At 39.6% G+C, this 22,124-nt stretch overlaps 1 protein-coding gene across 1 annotated transcript; it reads right to left on the bottom strand.

Annotated features, from left to right (window-relative positions):
- Positions 1-11,139: 11,139 nt before the first annotated feature.
- On the bottom strand, positions 11,140-13,806 carry LOC103601068. The gene is given in 4 exon segments (XM_008585450.1): positions 11,140-11,702; positions 11,705-11,888; positions 11,890-12,148; positions 13,589-13,806. Coding segments are annotated over 4 exon segments (1,224 nt in total).
- Positions 13,807-22,124: the final 8,318 nt, after the last annotated feature.

Genomic DNA, 22,124 nt, shown 5'->3' with positions numbered 1-22,124 from the left:
AAAGACAGTTTGTGCCTCCTGATGAAAGATCACACCAATACCACTGCCTTATCTTCTCAAAGAAACCTAACCTGAACCTGATCAAGCCGCTGGATCCAACTAACAATTTGCAGGAAACAGAGGACAGAGAAACATACACAACGGATTGGACTGAATGATACGGGGATGAAGAGATGGATAGATCTGATAAATCAACTATAGTAAAATGCTAATTGTGGAATCTAGGTGCTGGCTATATGAGTGTCCATTATACAATTCTTTCCACTTTTCTGTGTGTTTGAAAATGCTCATAATAAAATGTTGACAGAAGAATATGAAATTGTTCGAGTTTAAACTACAGTGTCTAGAAAAGTACCTTTTTTATTTTATGTATATTATTGTTCTGTTGTTTTGTAAATTTTGCATATTCTTATGTTATCACATAACTATTTTATTTTACTAGCTATAGCCAAATGTCCTCCAGCAAGACTGTATCAATGTACTGTAACAGTGTGTGAGTTTCCCTACACCTTAACCAGCTCTAGGTATCCCCCTTTAACATGCTTGACGATCTGATAGACGAATATCGCTTCCCAGTGTTGTCCTCATTTGTATCTCTTCAATTATGAGTGTGGCTGAGCATCAGTTCAAGTTTCTTGGCCATTTGCATTTATTTTTCTGTAAAACAGACCGTTTGTAGGCTTTGCCCATTTTTCTATTGGGCTGTTTGCTTTTTTTGATTGATTTACATGAGGGCTCTGTGGATAAAAGCAAGCAAAGAAATCAACCGTTCATCACCTATACCGCAAATAGTTTTTCTTAGTATATCAGCTGCATTCTCACTTTACTACTTACTTGCCATATAGAAGGGTTTTATTTTTGTTTTTACCTCTACACAGTTAGATTCACCAATCATTCCCTTTATAGTTTCTGCAGCCTGTATCTTGCTTCTTCATTCCATGTTCTTCTATCTTATTCATGTTTAAAGCTTTAATTCACTTTTAGTTCGTTTGGGTATAAAGATTGAGGTAGGGAGCCAGCTAGTTTTTTTCTTGAAACAGTTGTTTATCCCAATATCATTTACTGAGCTGTCTTTGCTGATTTAAAACATCACCTTTATGATAAACTTAAATTCCCATAAATATTTAGGTCTCTTTCTGGTCTCTCTATTCTAGTCCACTACTCTACTTTACTATTCTTTTTTCTAGTAATTCCTCAAAGAAATTATCAAAATTTGACTTTTAACTTGTTAGACCAAGAAAAAGACCAACTTTTAAGTTGTTATTGGCTTTGATTAAAAGTATCATACATTTTGATTAAAATCAAATCATGGTGGCAATGGTTGCACCAAGCGAATGTGCTTACTGAATTTAAAAACAGAGAAACCCTCCTTAGTCAGGCAATCACATTTGCCATTTTGATTCTAAGAATATAACTCAGCAGTTCTCAAACGTTGTCAGAACCCTTACCCTTAAAAAATTATTAAGGACTCTAAAAATCTTTTACTTATGTGGGTTATATCTACCTATATTTACTGCATTAGAACTTAAAATGGGAGTTTTTTAAACACGAGAATACAAAAGCATTCCATTAGCCCTTATTAATGACATCATTAAACTTCATGTAGTCTCTGGAAAATTCTACTGTACACTCAGGAAAGAATGAGAGTAAAGAAGGCAAATAACAGCTTAGTACTATAATGAAAATAGTTTTGACTTTGCAGACTCCTTGAAAAGTTCTCAGAGACCCTCAGACCTCACTATGAGAACGGCTCGTCTAATTATTCCCACCAAAATGATCGATGACACTATAAATACTATAAACACCCTTTTTGAAACTTGCCTGAAACTTTCATTGCACAATAAAAAGGAGCCTATGTGTAAGGGGGAAGAGGGAGGAAGACATCAACATGTATCTAAAATAAATATTCTTAAAATAAAAATACATAAGAAAATTCACAAGAAGGAATACCTCTATTTATAAAAGGAATAGCTAAAGGTAACTGCTGGTTTTACTTATCTTTTTACTTAACCTTGACAATTTTAGGTGGACAGTCCACAAATGTTGATAAAGTTATTGCTACTCTTGCCAACTGGACCTCTTTCATCCTATTGGTCCCTTTATTCTTCCCAGACTTGATCTTGAAAGACTTAGTCTTTAAATGGTCTCAAAAAACTCACTTTCATATATGGTCTCAAACACAAACTATATTAATGAAAATTCCTCCCGTTCATTAACTCCTCTCTCCTGCCAGTTTACCCTTACTTTAAATGAATGATTGATTAAGCAGTTGTTTGCTGCTTTTCCTCCTATATTCTCTATCTCACTGCTTCCATTGTGAAGAATACATACCACTGGAGACATATGAGATGATTTTAGTAGTAGATTGAAAAATAATTTGTATTTTACCTTTATATATTTACTTGAAATTAGATAAACAAAAAATATAAATAGTACATTAAATCTGTAATTTCTGGGATATTATGGTTTCCTTTCTAAATAAATCTAAATTAAATAATGGATTTTTAAAAATAGATAAATAATAACACAGGTGCTTCAGATACAGCAAAAATCACCAAAGCAGTACATGAATGACTGAAATTTAAAGCACTGACCTTGTTTTCTGGAAAGAAGCAGTTAAGAGTACCATTAGCTAGACAAGCCAGAAACCTGGGAGTTATCCTATATCCTCCCTCACCTTTTCCCTTTGTCCCCATCATTGGTCCCGTCAAGTCTCCATATATATAAAACAAATTAAAAGCAGAGCTGCCCTGATTAAGCTCTTCCATGCCTACTCAGCCTCTTCTTTTAGCCTCCATGGCAGCCCAAGACACTTCTGTTACCCTAGGGCCCAGCAGAAGACAGTGTGAGAACCACAAAACAGATTTCAAACAGTCTGACTGAGACTTCTGTGTGAATAAGATCTGAGTTGTGTCCTACCTCTGCCACTTTTTAGCTGTATGACTCTAATCAAGTCAGTTGCCCTCTCCGAGATTCAGCTTCATCATCTATAAAGCAGCAGTAGTAGATTCTAGCAACAGAGCTGTTCTGGGATTAAATAGTCCCTGCATATAGGACAATACAACATTGTTCCTAGCACATTAGAGGTATTTGATGCTATTTTCCTTAGCATCTGGCTTCTGCCTACCCCCTTTTTAGCTTCATCTCTAGCTGCAACCTCCCAAACCTCAAACCTTATGCCACACACATACTAGACTACTCACAGTTCCCCAATTACAATATGCTATTTCACATTTCCAAGCTCTTGATCACACTGATTTCTCTACTAGAAATGTTCACCCACCCATTTGCTTGACAAATACTTTTTCATTCCTTCCATTATATACACCTTGCCCCTTAGTCTCCTATCACATAACATTTTATTGCATAGATTTGTTTGCATGTCTATCTCCCTTCTTAGGGCTACAAACTTCTACAGGTCAGGGACAACGCCTACTTGTCTTTGTATCCCCAATGCCTAGCACAAAGCTTAGATGGTAGATGTCCCATTAATCTTTGCTAAATGACTATAATAGAAAGTGAATTGTAAGTGAAGTAATATTCTTGTATTTCTATAGTAAGTTCTCAACACTTACACTCATAATGCAAGCATCTTTCGATATTCCACTTTTGGTAATAAAACATCCTATTGGAAATCCTGTTGTACAGTACTTTTTTCCATCTTCCATATCACAACACCATGTTGCTGGCACATTATTAATAATCCTAGGTATAAATATTTTTTAAATAAAATATTTAACAAGTATTTTATATCTAGCAATAGAAATGTCATCTTACATACATTTAAGTTCAAATTTTTTGTTTGTTATCAAGTTCAAATTTTGAATCAAAGGTCACAAAAAATAGTATACAATTTCAAATACTGTATCTATTAAAAGTACTTTTGAAAGGAATTAAAAAGTTAGGTCATGTTGTTTCAGACGAGATCAGGCGCGTTCAGGGTGGTATGGCCGTAGACAAAGTCATGTTGTTTCAGATGCCAAAAGTACCAGTGATGTTGGTAATTTTGTTGTATTCCTTTCTTCGAAAAAGCCAGCTTGCATTTTTTGGTCTTTATTTGCTGAATCATAAGATTTTATGCAAACTTTTATACATGTTTCTGTTTTGTTAAAAGAAAACTGTTAAAACAATTAAAATATTAAGAGATTGGGCTACATTTTATAAGTCAAATGTCACAAAATAAGCAATTTATCTACAGGTAAAACTTTTCTTCAAAAGCTTCAGTATGTCATCATTCTCAACACTATCTCTTCTAAGTTTCAATTAACAACCGAAATGGTTACAATTAGACATACATATATACACACACACACACAATGCTTTCACCACTAAACAGAAGAATTTGCCTTCTTCCATAATATAGAAGATGGGATATAAAATCCACTGTAGCTTCCTGAAAACTACCCTGCTATAAAACCCTTAACTCAGGCTGGCAGTTTAGCTCACTTGGGAGAGTGTGGTGCTGACAACATCAAGGTCAAGGGTTCAGATACCCATACCGGCCAGTCACCAAAAAAACAAACCAACCATTCATTTAAAAGTGATAATAAAATCAATTTTATTGACGGTTGTACAATTCTCAATATAGTAAAAACCACTGAATTAGACACTTTAAATTGATGAATTATGTAGTATATGATTTATCTCTCAATAAAGCTGTTACTAAAAAAATGTGATAATAAAATATTTGATGCTTTTAATATAAAACCTCTTGTTTGGAAGGTCTAGCTATGGAGGATTATCAAGGTAAAGTGCCAGTGTTATTAATCAGGAAATAATGAGCAAGAATAAACAATGAAAAAAGAGTTACCTTTAGCACCTCATGTCCTAAAATCACACAAATATTAACCAAAAAATCCCTTATTGGCAGCTAAGTTGAACAGCACTGCCAAGTTTCTTCAGTCCAAGGGACAGCATTTCTTGAAGGTACAGAACAATATTAGAACAATGGTACTCCACAGGGTATTGTGTGCAACTTTAATCATTAAAAAGCTAATTCCTGATGCCTAGAGCAATGTAACAGATCAATAGAGAACTCAGAAATAGACCCATACAACCATGCCAGAGTGATTTTTTACAAAGGTGCAAAAGCAACTCAATGGAGAAAGGACAGTCTTTTCAACGAATTGTGCTGAAGCAGTTAGATATCTATCGGGAAAAAAAAATTAATCTCAACCTAAACTTCACATCTTAAACCAAAGGAAAAAAAAAAAAAAAACAACCTCAAAATGGATCACAGACTTAAATGTATAAAGAAAAATTATAAAACTTTTAGAAGAAAGCATATATAGAAGTAAATTTTCAGGACCTCAGATTGTGTGAAGTCTTCTTAGACTTGATATCAAAAGCACAGTCCATATAAGGAAAACTTGATAAGTGCACCTCATCAAATTTTAAAACTTTTGTTTGTGACGACCATGTTAAAAGGATAAAAATACAAGCTACAGACTGGGAGAAACTATTTGCAAACCACTGTTGCAACAGACGACTATACCTATATCTAGAATGTATAAAAAAATCTAAAAACTCAACAATAAAAGAACAAAGAAATCAGTTAGAAAATGAGCAAAAAGGGACATATTTCACTGAAAAGGATATACAGATGGCAAATAAGCATATGAAAAGATGTTCAACGTCATTAACCATCAGGAAAATGCAAATTAAAACCGCAATGATGGGCCGGCCCGTGGCTCACTCGGGAGAGTGCGGTGCTGATAACACCAAGGCCACGGGTTCGGATCCCATATACAGATGGCCGGTTCGCTCACTGGCTGAGCGTGGTGCTCACAACACCAAGTCAAGGGTTAAGATCCCCTTACCGGTCATCTTAAAAAAAAAAAAAAAAAAAAAAACCACAATGAGCTATTACTGCACACCTATCAGAATGGCTAAAATAAAAAATGACAACACCCAGTGCTAACAAGGATGCCGAGAAACTAGATCACTCACACACTGCTAGTGGAAATATTAATACAGTCACTCTGGAAAACAAGCAACTTCTTACAAAAGTAAACATACAACTATCAAATGAGCCAGCCATTGCACTCTTGGGTGTTTATCCCAGAAAAACAAAAACCAATTTACACAAAAATATACACATAAATGTTCATAGCAGCTTTATTTGTAATAGCCAAAAGATGAAAATGATCCAAATGTCCTTCAATGGGGTGAATACTTTAAAAAAATGGTATATCCATACCATGGAATTCTACTCAGCAACAAAAAGTAACAAACTAGTGATATACACAACAACCTGGATGGATCTCAAGGGAATTATAATGAGTGAAAAAAGCCAATCCCTAAAGGCTACATACTGCATGATTCAATTTATACTACATTCCTGAAATAAAAACATTGTAGAAATTGAGAAGAGATTAGTGTTGTCATGGGTAAGGAATATGGGAGAAGGGTCCAGATGGCTGTTAAAGCAGAAGCACAGGGAGCCTTGTGGTGATGGAACTATTCGGCTTCTTTTTTTTTTTTTTTTTCCTTTTTTTTTGTCTTTTTTCATGACCGGTAACGGGATCGCAACCCTCGGTGTCGCGCCCACACAGTGCTCAACCAGTGAGCAGACCGGTCTCTATATGGGATCCAAACCCTCGGCAGGAGCGCCGGCCTCTACCGAGGGCGCCACCGGGCCGGCCCCTATTCAGCTTCTTGATTATCTCGATTGTGGTGGTAGTTACAGGAATCTGCACAGGTAATAAAATGGCAAAGAATCTCCCTCCTCGGCTATCACACACACATGTAAAACTAGTAAAATCTGAATAAGCTCTGTGCATTGCACCAATGTCAAAATTTTCTGGTTTTGATATTGTACAATAGTCATGCAAGACGTTTCCAAGGGGCAAATATGTGTGTAGGGTATACAGGATGACCCGTTCATTTTTTTAAATTATTTTTTGCAACTTCCTGTGAATCTATAATTATTTCAAAATAAATGGTTTTAATAAAAGCTAATCCCTTATGGTTTCACAAGTGTATACATGTATTAAAACTGATCAAATTTTACACTTCGAATATGTGCAGCTTGTTGTACTACTTCAATTATACTTCAATTAAGGTGGAAGAAAAGAAAAGGTTAGGGCTGGCCCGTGGCTCACTCAGGAGAGTGCGGTGCTGATACCACCAATGCCGCGGGTTCGGATCCTTTTAAAAAGAAGAAAAAAAGAAAAAAGGTTAATGCCTTCATAATCATAACTGCTTATGAAAACATTTTTAATCTAAATTGCTTATGAAAACATCTTTACTCTTTCCCCATATCTATTAAGATACTGAAGGCAATATCAATAGACACTAAGGGTCCAATTACATCTGCTTATACGACCCTACCCAAAATATGCGCAGAAAAGTAAATGAACATTTTTCTTTATAAAGCAAAAATAAAACTTGAAAGGCAAATGCAGAACCACTAACTATTATGGATAGCTGAGACAGCATATTTTAATGCATTCTTCTGGCAACACCAGATTCTACCTCCTTTTCTTTTTTCTCTACTTCCTTTTAAAACAAAGACTTTTTTGCTACAATTTTAAGTAGTCAGTGTGGAGAAGATTCATTCTAAAATAAGACTTAATAATAAGATCGGCTGAATAACAGTATAAGGAGATCATGTTCTTCGTTCTCCAAATAGTACTTGTCCAAGATTTTCACAAGGTTTTTTTCTTTCCAGGGTCTTGAAAGAAGTCAAAGTTAAAAGAGGAAAGGTTCAAGTAAGATAATAACATCAGCAAAGAAATCAATCTTTGTAACTCATCTAGCCTCTCCACTGTTCATGGTATTGCTTCTGAACATGTGACCCAGCAAGTGTCTAATTATGGTTTATAGACCTCTGTATATATTTCTCTTTAGATTGTTTAACCTCTGAAAATTAGGAATTCATTACTTAACATGTTCATATTGCTGCTCTTAACATTCAAGACTTTTTTTTTTTTTAGTCCTAAGGGTCTTAGCCACGCCCCCTCCCCCCCATGGCATCCTGTGAAGGAGCACACCCCCCTCCTCCCGCGCCCTTACCCCCACCTCTCTCCCCCTCCCACTGCACCGCAACAACATCTTAGAATGTAAAAAAAATACTAGTAAAATTAAGGTTATTGAAAAATAAATAAATAAAAATGAAAATAAATATAATAAAATAAAAATAAATGGCTTTGCTACATTGTTCAAGAAAAATGAAAATATACAAGTGTTACTCAGTTCAGCTATCTGTTGTGTGAGATAATATTGAAAATAACGTTTGATTTGTAGACTCACATAGAATTGCATATTGTTTTAAGATTTTATTAATAAATTTGTACACTTTAAATAAACCATTATATTTAAGGTTAAAAAAACAGTATTTCCAGGGTTAAACTTCAAATTACATAAAAATAAGCAAAGAATAGTTTAAGCCTGTAATAATTCTAATCTGTAACATTCAGAAACTGTAATTATCAGTTCTAATCAACGTAAAACTTAGAGAATAAAGTTTTCCCCAAACACATTCCCACACACTCACACATCACAGGGTTACTAAGTGAAAAATTTACAACTCCCTTTCAGTAAATCTGAATATAAAATAGCTTAAGTAGAAGATATAAGTGGTAGTCTTGCATAATATTTTAGATACTCATATTAACACCCTACACTTATACCTGATATTTTAATGAAAATCAGATCTGATTTTATTTCTGCTTAATTAGAGGAAATAAAGTAACACCAAAGGGAACTACAATCATTTTTTCTAAAAAGGGCATCATTTATTATTTTCAAATGATTGATCATACTTAATCTTGATCATGTAATAATTGCTCACTACTAAACTAAGCACCTTCATCCATTAAAAACTTTAGTATAAACCTATCCATTCCAGGGCTAGCTGCTTAGCTCAGTTGGTTAGAACAGAGTGTTATAACGCTAAAGTCTAAGGGTTCAGCTCCCCATACAGGCTAGCCGGCAAAAGAAAAAAAATAAACATGTCTATTCTATGCTTAAAAAATAAGCCACAACTCTGCAAAGACATTTTTAAAATCCAAAGTAGAGTAAGTTTTTAATTTGCCTTTCTTAGAATGGAAAATCAAGTATAGCAACCTTCTAATTTTTTAAGCATTTGCCTCATTGAAAACTCTCTGTTCTAATCATTTTTTTTTCCTATTACCTTTATTACAAAATTGCCTCCACATTTTTTAATATATTCAGGGCTTTCAATCATTACCTTTAAATACTTAAGGCACATTTTAACACAATTATATCATGCCACACTTACGTGTCATATTCATAAGGCAGTACAGATTCCACTGAGTCCAATCTATTTACAAATAGTGCTACTGATGACTAAAAGAAGGAAAAAGAACATTTATTAGTAACACAAAGTAAAATAAGGTAGCACTTGAAAAATACATAATGAAGTAACTGAAAGGTAATTGGGTCTATTGCTATCATCAATTTATAACTGTATAGTCATAAATTTATAATTTAGTATAGTTATAAATTTATGACAGTTATAAATTTTTAATACAGTATAACTATAAATTCATAACATTTCATTAATCTAGCATCATTGGGTTCTCTGGATGCATAAATTTTTCATATACCTCAGCTGTTCTTAACCTTTTTTTAATTATATAACCCTTTGAGATTATGATAAAAGCCATGGCCCCTCTCCCCAGAAAAACACATGCATTCACCAAAGTCTCTGTTCAGTTTTAAGAGGCTTCAGAGAGCCCCTGGAGTCCAGGGAACTCAGTTTAAGAACTTGGGATGATTAAAGCTACCCGCATAAAAGTAATTTTCTTGCATTAACTATTTTCATAAGAATCATTCTAAAATATACTTCACTCTTTCCTATCTTAAACAGAACATAATGATCAAAATGTAACCTTCCTTGATGACTCGGGGTCATTTGGTACATCAATTATTGCATCTGCTTTGACTCTGTGACATTCTCAGGATCAAATAAGGTGAGAAGAGCTATTTGCCCAAAAACTACATGGCGACAGATGACTACCCACACCCTACTACCTATGTCCCTTCGCCCCCACCAAAGAACATAAATTCGTAAAGGTTTTACCTCTCTTTCACTTTGTCAGCTGTCCGTATGCCTCCTCCTCCTCCTCCTCCTCCTCTTTCTTCTTTTTCCCCCTAATCTGCTAGAGAGCAGTCCTTCCATTTGTGGAATAAATAACCGGATTCATTAAAACTATATCTAAAAGATGATCTCTGAAAGCATGAGATTTGGTGTATGAACATTATGACATCTATTCTGGCTCTTCATGGGACAGTTTTGCTTACTTCTGTGGATCTCAGCTATATACCTGATAGCTTACCAGATTGGACTTTTTAAACTGCTAAAATAGCACAAGTTGGGTAATCACTTTATCCTTTTTCAAAATGCACTGCTTTTAAAAAAAATTAAATATCTGCTATCAGCTTTACCATATGTTAGATTTATTTTTTTAAGAGGATGTAGAAAATTATCACGTTTGGGAACAAACATAAATAGCCTTACTATGGGGGCCGGCCCGGTGGCGCACTGTAGTGCACCGCTTGGGAGTGCGGCGGCGCTCCCGCCGAGGGTTCGGATCCCACATACAGACCAGCCGCTCACTGGCTGAGCGAGGTGCGGGCACAATACCGAGGGTTGCGATCCCGTTGCCGGTCCTGGTCCGGTACGGGCGCGACACTGAGGGTTGTGATCCGTTGCCGGTCACGAAAAAAGACAAAAAGGAAAAAAAAAATAGCCTTACTATGACTGTGTAAATAAGAAAATCGTATCTGCACTTAGTGCAATCTAATCAGAAATTTAGCAACTGCTCACTATGTGCCAGGTGTCTTTGTGAGTGCTTTTCATGCATTGTCTCATTTTATTCTCACAAGTCTATAGAGGTAAATAATATTGTCTTGTGTGTTTGCAGAGGAAAACCCAGGAGACCAACGTGGATTAACAGGCATCAAGAGGGTAAAAGTGTGAGACCACTGGAGCGAGGGGTGACAGAAATTTGTATCTAAGAAAGACCACAATGAGAGAGTGTGTCCCGAAAGGGAAACTGTGTACTGAGAATGAGAGGGAGGAGTGGAGGGAGAGGGAGGGTTGTAGATGCTGAAAGGGCGAGGAAGGAGTTAGGGGTGGAAGGTGAGGAGCTAGCTGAGGGAGGAGAGGCGCTAAGAGGGGGGAGGGGCAGCCAATAGAGAGAGGGAGAGGGAGGAGCTTAGAGGGCGGAGAGGGTGAAAGAGAGATGCAAGAGCAGAGGGGAAGGGACCAGAGGAGGAGCCGAGAGGAGGGGGAGGGGAGGAGGAGGTAAGAGGGAGGGGTAAAGGGGGCACCCAGGAAGGAGGGGAAGGGAGAGGAGCTGAGATTGACGTGCACGGAACAGAGGGGAAGGGGCGGGGTGAGGAGCCGAGCAGGAGGGGGACGGGGAGGAGCTGTAAGGGAGGAGGAGATGCTGAGAGAATTGGAGGAACACAGAGGAAAAAGAGATCTGGATCCGACCGGCGGGAGGCTAAGATAGAGACCCTGAGACACGCCCACAGGGAGGGCATTGGCATTCCGGGCGGAGGAGACCCTCGTCGGCCCGGGTCTGCCCCAGGCCCCTCCCCGAAGCCTTCCCTCCCATCTTCTTCCCTCCCTCTGGTCCTCACCTTGCAGGATGCGGTCTCTCCGGCCGCCTCGCGTAGTTGACTGGGGCCAACCCGGGGAAGTAGGAAGCCGTGAAACGGGCGGCCCGAAGCCCCAGGAGCAGCGCCAGCCCCAGTAGCCACCTCAGCCCGGCGAGGGCAGGCCTGAGGCGCCAGTGGTTGGTTCCCACTTGGAAACCACGAGTACTCATTCGAGAAGTCGGCTCAGGCGCTCGGGGACACACCATGAGGGCGAAGGGAACCAGTGGGGGGGAGAAGCAGAAATGGCAAGAGAGAACCGTAGACGGGGAAAACCCAAAACGGGCTGGTGGGGCTAGAACTCCTGGGCAAGCCATTTAGTCGGGCTACAAGCTGGCTTGAAACCCGGTTGCTAGGGTGCTCGGCGGGGTGGGTGAGCCGGCGGAGTGCGCATGCGTACGAGTTCCCGCCGCGCCTCCCCCTCCCGGCCCCGCACTTTCCCGCGGTTCCGGCGGCGCCTCCCACGGCGTCGCCTACGGCTTTGCTGGGCCTTGTTGGCGCGGGGAGCGAGGAGGGGCTGTTTGCGAGACCTTCACATCACAGTCTCGCTTCCTGCCGAGGATGCCTCTCAGTCCCAAACTAGCAGTGTCGCCGCCCCCGCCATCTTCGTTTCTGGCTGCAGGGGTTAGAGGGTGCGGGGAGTGGGGGCATTCTAGGGCCGGGCAGTCCAGGATGGTGGCTGTTAGGCACTTGAAATGCAGCTAGTCTGAGTTTGATGTTCTGTAAGTGTAAAATGCACACAAGGCTTCCAAGACAGAAACAACGCAGCGCCGGCCGGTTAGTGCAGCTGGTTGTAGTATGGTGCTGATAACACCAAGGTCCAGAGTTCGATCCCTGTTACCCGCTAGCCACCAAAAATGTATATATAAAAGATCTCAAGAAGTTTTGTATTGATGACATGTTGAAATGATATTTGGGGTCTATTACGTTAAATAAAACATTACTAAAACTAATTTCACCCGTTTCTTTTTATTTTTTTAACTTGAAAATTGTAAATTACATATGTGGCTCGCATTATATTTTTATTGGACAGCGCTGGTCTGGGGAAGGAGGAAGAAAGGGGAAAAGACTAAAGAAAAGGGCGGGGGAGGGGTCTGCTCTACGATATTGGAAGAAAGTCTTTTTTTCTCTCAGCGGTGGGGATCTTATTTTGCAACCTCTGTAAGAATCCTTGTCACTGTTACCTTCTGCTCCTTATGGTGTCTTATAATGCAAAGTGCTTGCATTTGGGCCAAGAGAGTATTGTAGGTATCATAGGACAAAGATAGCAGAAAAGCTTATTATTTTCCCCCTTGTGTCTCAAAAGCTTCAGAGAACAAGAGGTCATTTGTTAGTGCTGAGACGGGTGCCCCTCGCCAAGTGCGTTTCGGTCCAAGTTCTCTTTCTCCAGGAGGTCTGCGTCTTTGGGTGATTGACAGGCGGCGATTAAAGACAGAACAAAGGCAGCGAACTGGCTGGTAGCCAAGGCGTGTAGAAATTTAGCGAGTTAACTCTTGAATTAGAGACATAGAAAAAGCTATAGGAGAAATGAAAGAAAATGTATAAACGATCAGAAATAGGGGAGTTATGAAAGTGAAAAGATTGAACTTGACCAAAAGAATTGGAGACGCCCATGTAAAGATTTGGAGGACAGGATGGCATAATTAGAAGGCCACCGCCTTTGTGAAGAGGAACTGAAAAAGGGAGCCTAGGAAGCTTGAGAGTGGTCACTGTTGGGAGTAACCAGAGCTTGAATGAAAATTTTATGTTTCACCATTGCATTACCACCGCTCTCTGGTCTGCCTTTGGATGGAAAAGTGTACATATTAAAATAACTGGGAGGCTGCAACAGCCTCCCAGACCTGGGCCAAGAGCACAAACCTCGGCTCTCTGGGCTCCTAGTGCCTACGGAGCAGACCACAGTGGCTAGATGCTCCCCATACACACACCACCATCACCTCCAGGAAGCCTATCCCACCCGTAAGCAGGTGCTGGAGAGAGATTCCAACAGTGCCATTGAGGTCTTCCATTAAGCCTCCCTGTGGGGACCGCATCCACAGGTCTATCAATCTCAAGAAGTGAAGCAACACCGAAGGCATCACAGCCCTCCTGCTGCCACCAGTGTGTGATTGTCACCAGCTCCAGCCATCTGCTGGGCACCAAGCTGGGGCCAGAGATCGAGCAGGACATGCGCATCATGCACATGAACACGCCCACCATCAGCTTCTCAGCTGATGTGGGCAACAAGACCACCTTCCAGAAGCCTGATGGCCCATTCCATCTTATTCCATGTGCTTCGGGAGCTCTAGGAGTTCATCAATTGTCCCATCCAAACTATGTTCATCTTCTGCCTCTTCACACTCCAGCAAGACACATAAGCCCCAGGGCAGGCCTGGTTTTCCCCAACATGGAGGCCTGTAGAACTGGCAAAGACAGGTACCAGCCTTACAACCAGCCACCTCTGGCCAGCCCTGTACACCTTCTTATGTTGTATGCAAATAGGCATAGTTTTATTCCTTCCTTTACAATCTATGTGCCTTTTGTTTCTTTCCTGTCATTTCACTGGCTAAGATTTCCAATACGATGTTGAATGTAAATGGTAAGAGTGGACCTTCTTGCATTCTTCCACACATCTTAGGGGGAAAGCATTCAGTCTTTCACCATTAAGTGTGATATTAGATGTACGCTTTTTGTAGCTGCCCTTAATCAGCTTAAGAAAGTTCCCTTCTCTTCCTGGTCTACTGATAGTTTTTATCGTGAATGGATATTGAATTTTATCAATTTTTTTGCATCAATTGATTTGATCATGTGTATTTTCTTCAGACTATTAATATGATGGGTTATATTGATTTTCAAGTATTGAATCAGCCTTGTATTTCCAGAAAAAATTCCACTTTGCTGGTGTGTAAAAAAGCAACAACAAAAGCAAATGGGCTATACTGTGGTGTGGAGTGCAAAATTTGCAAGTCTTCTAAAAAGACAAAATTCAAAAGAATTTATTAATATTTGCTGTGCCCCTAACTCCATGGCACTCCTGTGCCATTAGAGGTAATTTGGTGGAAGAGCAGAAAATATTCATTTATTTGCTTACTTGTCTCTCTCCCTCTACTGGAAGTAAGTTTCTTGAGCACAGGGTCCATTTTTTCCTTGTCTTCATATCCTGCAGACCCAGGAACTTAGTAAGAAGAACACAACACATAGATTCAGAATAAATAAAATAATGAATGAATGAATACCATGTAATTTACACTGTCCTAGGCATTTTCATATAACTTACCTCATTTAGAAATCAAAAGAGGATACAATCAAAAAGTCAGAGTAAGTGTAGATAATGAGGATAATACCCACCCCCTCTTTTTATGTAGCAGTAGAGTTTAAAAAGTTTTTTTCCTATCTGTTATTTCATGGCAGGCAGGTTAGTTATTGATCTCTCCATTTTATGTGACATAACTGAGGCCAAAAAAGAGAAGTTAATTTGCTTGTCCAAGGTCACACAGCTAATAGATGACCAAGCTGAGACTAGAAAGCAGGTCTCCTGATGTCTAATATAGTTCTCAAATGTAATAGTATTGAAAGGAAGTAAACTCCTTTTATGATGTAGCTTTTAAATTTTCAGCTACGTCAATTAAGAATGTTTCAGAAACAAAAATAAAAAGATAAAACAAGTAAAAATTTTTTTAAAAGAATATTTCAGAAACAAGCAAAAGATAGAGTAAAGCGTATGAATCTCAAGTTAGTAGCTATCTTTGAGAATGGTGCCCAGAGAGATTTAGCCATAAAATTTGTGATATGTATTGTCACTCAAACAATTTTACAAAGGAGAAAAAAACAAATAATAGTGCTGTACCAAAGGGAGTACTTCAGGTCGCACTATAGAAAATTTATAAAATAGGCTATTGTGACCATTAGGTCTTTAATAGTTTTGTTTTGTTTTGTTTTGTTTTGTTTTGATGGCTGGTCAGTACAGGGATCGGAACCCTTGACCTTGGTGATATCAGCACCATATTCTAAACAACTAAGCTAACCAGCCAGTTCTCCCTCCCTTTTTTTAATAGTTTTTTTTTTTCCAAGTTTCCAACCATTTGGAGTTAAAAGTATCTGAGCTACAGTTCGCATCCTTCTTCGAGTTCACTTCAATGTGTACATACCAAAATTAAGTAGTGGAACAAAGGAATACTGTGATTCAATGGAATCATGCTCTATTTAAACTACGTTTCTAAATCATCATATTGGAACATCAAAAAAGGGAATTAATGTGCTATGATAGGTCAAATACGCCAGCTCTGGAGGCCAAGTATGCCAGCTCTGTACAGCTTTCACAGTATACTAACAGGGCCAGACTAGCTTGCCTCTTGGGCTTCCTGCCCTGACTCACTTTTTTCTTCCCAGTTCCCCCAAATCTAAATATGTTTCTCCCAAATTGATAGTGCAAATCTGGTTATGTCCCGCTCCTGTTTAAAATTCTTCAATGGATAGACAACTCAGTGCAGTGTGGGATACCGGATTGGACCCTAAAACAGAAAAGGATGCTAGTGGGAAAATGGGTGAGACCTGATTAAAGTCTGTAGTTTAGTTAATAGTATTGTATCAATGCTGGTTTCTGAGTTTCAGTGTTGTACAATGGTTATTTAAGATGTTCATATTAAGGGCCGGCCCGTGGCTCACTTGGGAGAGTGTGGTGCTGATGACACCAAGGCCACGGGTTCAGATCCCTGTATAGGGATAGCCGGTTGGCTCACTTGGAAGAGCATGGTGCTGACAACACCAAGTCAAGGGTTGGGATGCCCTTACCGGTCATCTTTTTGAAAAAAAAAAAAAAAAAGATGTTCGCATTAGATGAAACTCAGTGAAAGGTTTATGAGACCTCTTTGTACTACTTTTGCAATGCTCTGAAAATCTAAAATTATTTCAAAATAAAAAGCTGAAAAAAAAATCTTCTACTGGCTCTCCATTGGCCTAAAGATTAAATCCAAACTCTTTGCCTTTGCTTAAAAAGATCTAGATGAGGGCCGGCCCAGTGGCGCACTGCTACAGTGCGCCGCTTGGGAGCGCGGCGGCGCTCCCGCCGAGGGTTCGGATCCCACATACAGACTGGTTCCCGCTCACTGGCTGAGCGAGGGGCGGGTGCAGCACCGAGGGTTGCGGTCCAAAAAAAAAAAAAAAGGAAAAAAAAAAAAAAAAAGATCTAGATGAGCTGACCACCCCCATACACCTCTCCAGCATGGAACTTCAGTGGGGATGTTACCCAAACCCAAATCTGGCTGCCTGCTGCCCAACAAAAAACAAACAACTCAGAAGTCAAATGTTGGTAAAATAGGAAGTCAGCTTTATTCAGGAATACGGGTGACCTGAGGGAGATGTTAGGCTAACCCATCTCCCCAGTAAACCTGAAGGGGATGTCCAAACTAAAACTGTCTCAAAGACACAGATTTACTGAGGGGTCTTTAAAGAGGAGATTGAAGGGCCGGCCCGTGGCTCACTTGGGAGAGTGTGGTGCTGATAACACCAAGGCCACAGGTTTGGATCCCTATATAGGGATGGCCGGCTAGCTCACTTGCGAGAGCATGGTGTTGACAACACCAAGTCAAGGGTTAAAATCCCCTTACCAGTCGTCTTTTAAAAAAATAAAAAATAAAATAAATAATAATAATAAAGAGGAGATTGAGGGAATGGAATATGGGAAGCAAAAAGCAGGAGGGAGGAGGACGTGAGCTGTGAGAGCCAGGTGCAAGGTCTCGCCAAGGCTCCGTCTGGTTTCCGTTCTCATCCTTGATGTTATCTTAGGGTCCTGCAGGATTTTGATTTGCTTCAGGGTGGAATCAGCATACCTTTACTGATGTCTTTCTTGGTTTCTCAGGGGCTAGATAGGACACATCTTGTGGCAAGTCTGCAGCTCCAGGCTGATTGAAATGCAACTTTATATATGTAAATAATGTCATCTTGCCCCATAACCAAGGTTCTAAATATCAAATAACCATAAGAAAAGAGGGAACTCAGAGAAATACATACTAAGAAAAAAAAAACTGTGTCCTTTCTTTTTGTTTCTAAAGCCCATGTAGTTTTAGGTCAAAAAAATCCTGATTTTTCTCCTCCTAAACTCACAACTCTCTCACAGTCACTTGCTGCTTTGCCTCCCACGGATTTGTCACCCCTTTTCCCCTGGGTGATGGAGCTGCCAAAGATTACTCAAAGCCCATCTCTTCTGAGCAGTGAGAAGCCCCCTAAAGGGGTTAATCTCCTGGAACTCTCAAGAGTGAGGCATTCCTTCCATTTGGGAAATTAACCCTGAGTTGGGGTTCTCTTCCTGCATTTATTCTCCAGACCAGGAACTTACAGGAAGAGAGCACAGGTGGGGTTTTTGCTAAGTATAGTTTAACAATAGGCATTCCATAATGCAATTTTCAAGAAGTTAAGTTGATCCACCAACAGAAGTTTGATCTTAGCAAACATTCGCTTCTTACAGCAATTTCCCAGTATCTTTACATATCAATCAGTAACCTGTCTGTCTTTGAGCCAGCAACCTTGCTACAATTTTTTTATCTTACAACAGAGACTATAAAGCCTGGGGGAAATTTCCTGTCCTTTGCAAGGTCAATATTTGAAACTGCAAGGCTTTGGAAAACCAGACCCTGTGAAGTACATTTGTTTTATGCATACTCCACAGGGCTCCACTACCACATTCCACTCTATTCTTCTCCAGAGAACTACTTTCAGTTATACTAAGAAGCCCTTCTGTCCAGCCTCTAGACAAGGAAAATCCTTGCTGTTCCTTGGGTCTAATATGTTCTGCTGACCCTCCCACCCCCTCTACTATATTTTGCTTAGCTGAAATCTTGTTTATATATTTCAGCTCTTAATTTGGAAGTTATGTGGGGCTGGATGGTTAGCTCACTTGGTTAGAGCGTGGTGTCAATAACAGTAAAGTCAAGGGTTTGGATCCCTGTACCAGCCAACCACCCTCATGAATAGATTAATGCCCTCCTTGGGGTGGGGGGTGTGAGTGAGTTCTTGCTCCATTAGTTACAGTGAGAGACAGCTGTTAAAAGGAGCCCGGCACCCCCCCTCTCTCTCTTGCTTCCTCTCACCATGTGATCCACCACCACTCCCCCTCTCCCCCAAGCTGGCTGTCTGCCATTTTCAACCATGAGTAGAAGCAGCCTGAGGCCCACACCAGATGCAGCTGTCCCAGAATCGTAAGCCAAATAAACCTATTTTATTTATAAATTACCCAGTCTTAGGTATTCTGTTATAGCAACACAAAAATTGATTAATACAGAAAATTGGTAGGGAGGAGTGGGGTGTTGCTATACAGACACCTGAAAATGTGGGAGTGGCTCTTGAACTGGGTAATGGGCAGAAGTTGGAGGAGTTTGGAGGGCTCAGAAGAAAACAAAGACAAGGGAAGAGCTGGAACTTCTTAGAGATTGGTTAAATGGTTGTGACCAGAATGCTGATAGAAATGTGGGTAGTAAAGGCCATGCGATGAGGTCTCAAATAGAAATGAAGAACTTATTGGGACTTGGAAAAAAGATCACCCTTGCTATACCTAGCAGAGAACTTGGCTGCATCATGTCCATGTTCTAGAGCTTTATAGAAGGTGGGACTTAAGGGTTATGAAATAGGATATCTGTCAGAAGAAATTTCTAAGCAAAATACTGAAGGTGTTGCATGGCTACTTTTATTGCATATCGTAAAATGAGAGAAAGGAGAAATTACCTAAAGACAAAATTTATAATTATGCCGAAGTCCAGCTTCAGCGAGGGGTGGGTACCCGAAAAGGGATGGAGAGGGTCAGTGAAAATAACAAACACAGACGGAGACCTCAGTGCATCAATATGCACGTTCTCTCTCTGCGGGCTATCAGCGTGTTGCAGCTGGAGCCCAGCAGAGCATGAGACAATGCCTTTTATTTAGATTTTTCTCTGCAGGGGGGTTTTGGGCACTATTTTTATTGTATCAGCAAGCTTAAATCAATAGTCCAAAAAGCAGGGAGGAAACTTTTTTAGAGGTCAGCCAGTCCTTTCCTTTTGTTAGCATGTCTCAGGTGATCAGCTCGAGCTTCTTTTTCATGGAATCAGGTTATCAGATCGGAACCATCCCTTCACTTTCTTGAAGTTATCTTGTGACCTTTTTTTGTTAGCAAGCTGTGGTTAATATCCACCCTATTAACAGAATGGCAGCTATTTTGGTTACAAAGTGTTAGATAACCTATATCTATTCTTAAATGTAAATACAACTTTGCTAAAAGGAAAAATGTTAACATTTAAATTCTAATGGGCGTCTAATGATTTTATGTTCTAATGGAATGAACCTATTGGGTGCTTGTTTCCTCGTCTCTAAAACAGGGATGATGGCACTGTCTACTCCACGGGGTTTTCTGCAAAAATTAAGTGAGGTAAAACCTGCAAAGTGCTTAGCATAGTGCCAGCATCAAGAAGGCATCAACAAATATTAGCTAGTATTAAAATTACATGATGGCTAATATTTTTAATTAAACATGCATCACTTAGACATACAAATAAACGCCTTCTTTCGATGCAGTTACTTATTCAATATTCTGGTGGAGATGCGACCGCTCCGCATTTTGGAGGGATTTGCCTTTTGAAACTTCCTTTCTGCACGAGCACATGGGACAACAAATTCCCTTACTTTGTAGTTTTAAACACACTGAGTTTGAACAACTTTGGCATTATCTAGCTTATGTTTCCTCCAAACTAAACTGTTTACTCAACAAACACCTAATGAGTAGCTACCATAAGGGGTCTTCAAAAAGTTCATGGAAAGATTCGTTGCGGGGGCGCCTCCCACCCAAAAGATTAAAGTCTGATAAAGATCTTTTAATGAAACATGGTGTTTACAGGGCCTCATCGTGAAGGGATGATGGCAAGGCCTCATCGTGGGAGAAGATGCCGGTGTTCCACCCTGATATTCTGGAGTTCTGTGTGCTTGTTATTTTATTCTTTGCTGCCTCATAACTATCGCTCTGGGAGACTTGGAAGTAGGATTCAAAATTATACTAAAATATTTAATCATACTAATGATACTTATGATTATGGATTTTCAGGAGATGGCTTATGGCAGTGGGGCCCAGAAGGGGACAACGAACCTATGTAGGCATTCGTCTTGTCTGGTGCCTGAGAGTCTGGCCTGGCTGCTTGGAAGGAGTTAATGTACAATCTTTTGTTTTACAATAGAAGTAGAAGTTTAGTTAAGCAAGTTAATTTTTAGAGTGTTTATTTAGGAATAAAGAATAGTTAGATGTAGGTGTGAATCAAGTTTTAATAACGTCATAGAAAGTCTATTGTACCGTGGATGTAGTTTTGGTAATGATTGCAAGTGATGAAAAGTGATGATTATATGGGACCAGTGGGTTGTAACGTTCTTGCTCAAAGGAAAGGACATTGTAATTGTCTTTTCTGGGAATAAACTGTAATGCTATTTTTCTTAGAACATATGTCACTTACAAAGAGATATTATGATATTGTTCATTGATTATTTTATGATTATGTAGCAAATAAGAAAGAAAAGTATAAAAGTCTGATGCTTGCTTCAATAAATTGTCAGCATTCAGCAGATCCCTTGAGTCTGTGTGTTTGTTGTCCCAGCATTCAACAGATCCTTTGAGTCTGTATGTTTGCTGCCGCTCCATCGCCGACGCTGCCCTTCCTCCCTTTTGGGGGATCCCTTACCAGTGGGGACCTTTACAATCTCTGTGCTGGGGCTGGTCCCCGGCATAAACCAGTTGCACTCTCTTATTTTTCTAAGATCTAATTTTGCAGGTTTAATAATTTTACAGCATATATTTTTATCCCAACACCTGATTCTTAATGATTTATTTAAAACTGGACACCAACAAGTAAAGGGAATTCTACGGTTTCATTCCCATATACTTAATTTATCCCAATCATATAATTTCCAACCATTCTCTTGCCATTAATATAATCTCCAGTAAATGATGTTTGCCAACTTACATCATATTTTGGACGTCCCCTAGGGGGATACCAAATTTTTCCTTTCCCCGTGTTGTATCCCATATATCCATTTACCCAGATGGTCGGGAGAGGATGGAAAGTTCCTTTTTGAAATAACTTCGTGTGTTTAGGCTGCAGCTCATATTTAGTCATGAGTGGTGCTTTTGGTACATATGTTTGGTGTGGTCAATTTATCATAAGGGGATAATTTTAAATTGTCCAATTTACTCGGATCCTCTGGGGAATGTTTAGTTCAATGACCACAAAATCATTTGTGTTATTTTTATAATCTTTTGGGAATTCAGAGAACTGCCACGCTAACCAAAATATCGGAAGAGAAAGCAAAAGCAGTACCATGAAGCTGAGACAGTAGCCCTTACGGTTGTAGCAAGTGCTTGTAGCTGTGGCCTTGCCAACATCTCTCCCTCCAGCAGCCTTGCCAACTCGGACAGGGCAGCCCAAGCTGATTCCTTTAGGATCCTGCCATGGCGTGGACCACGCCATAATTAAAAGAATAAAGATTTGGAAAAATTGCAGCCTGAC

Source organism: Galeopterus variegatus, unplaced genomic scaffold (assembly GCF_000696425.1).
Source record: "Galeopterus variegatus unplaced genomic scaffold, G_variegatus-3.0.2 Scaffold3573, whole genome shotgun sequence".
In the NCBI taxonomy this organism is placed as follows: Eukaryota; Metazoa; Chordata; class Mammalia; order Dermoptera; family Cynocephalidae; genus Galeopterus; species Galeopterus variegatus.
This window is presented reverse-complemented; position numbering and strand designations above follow the sequence as displayed.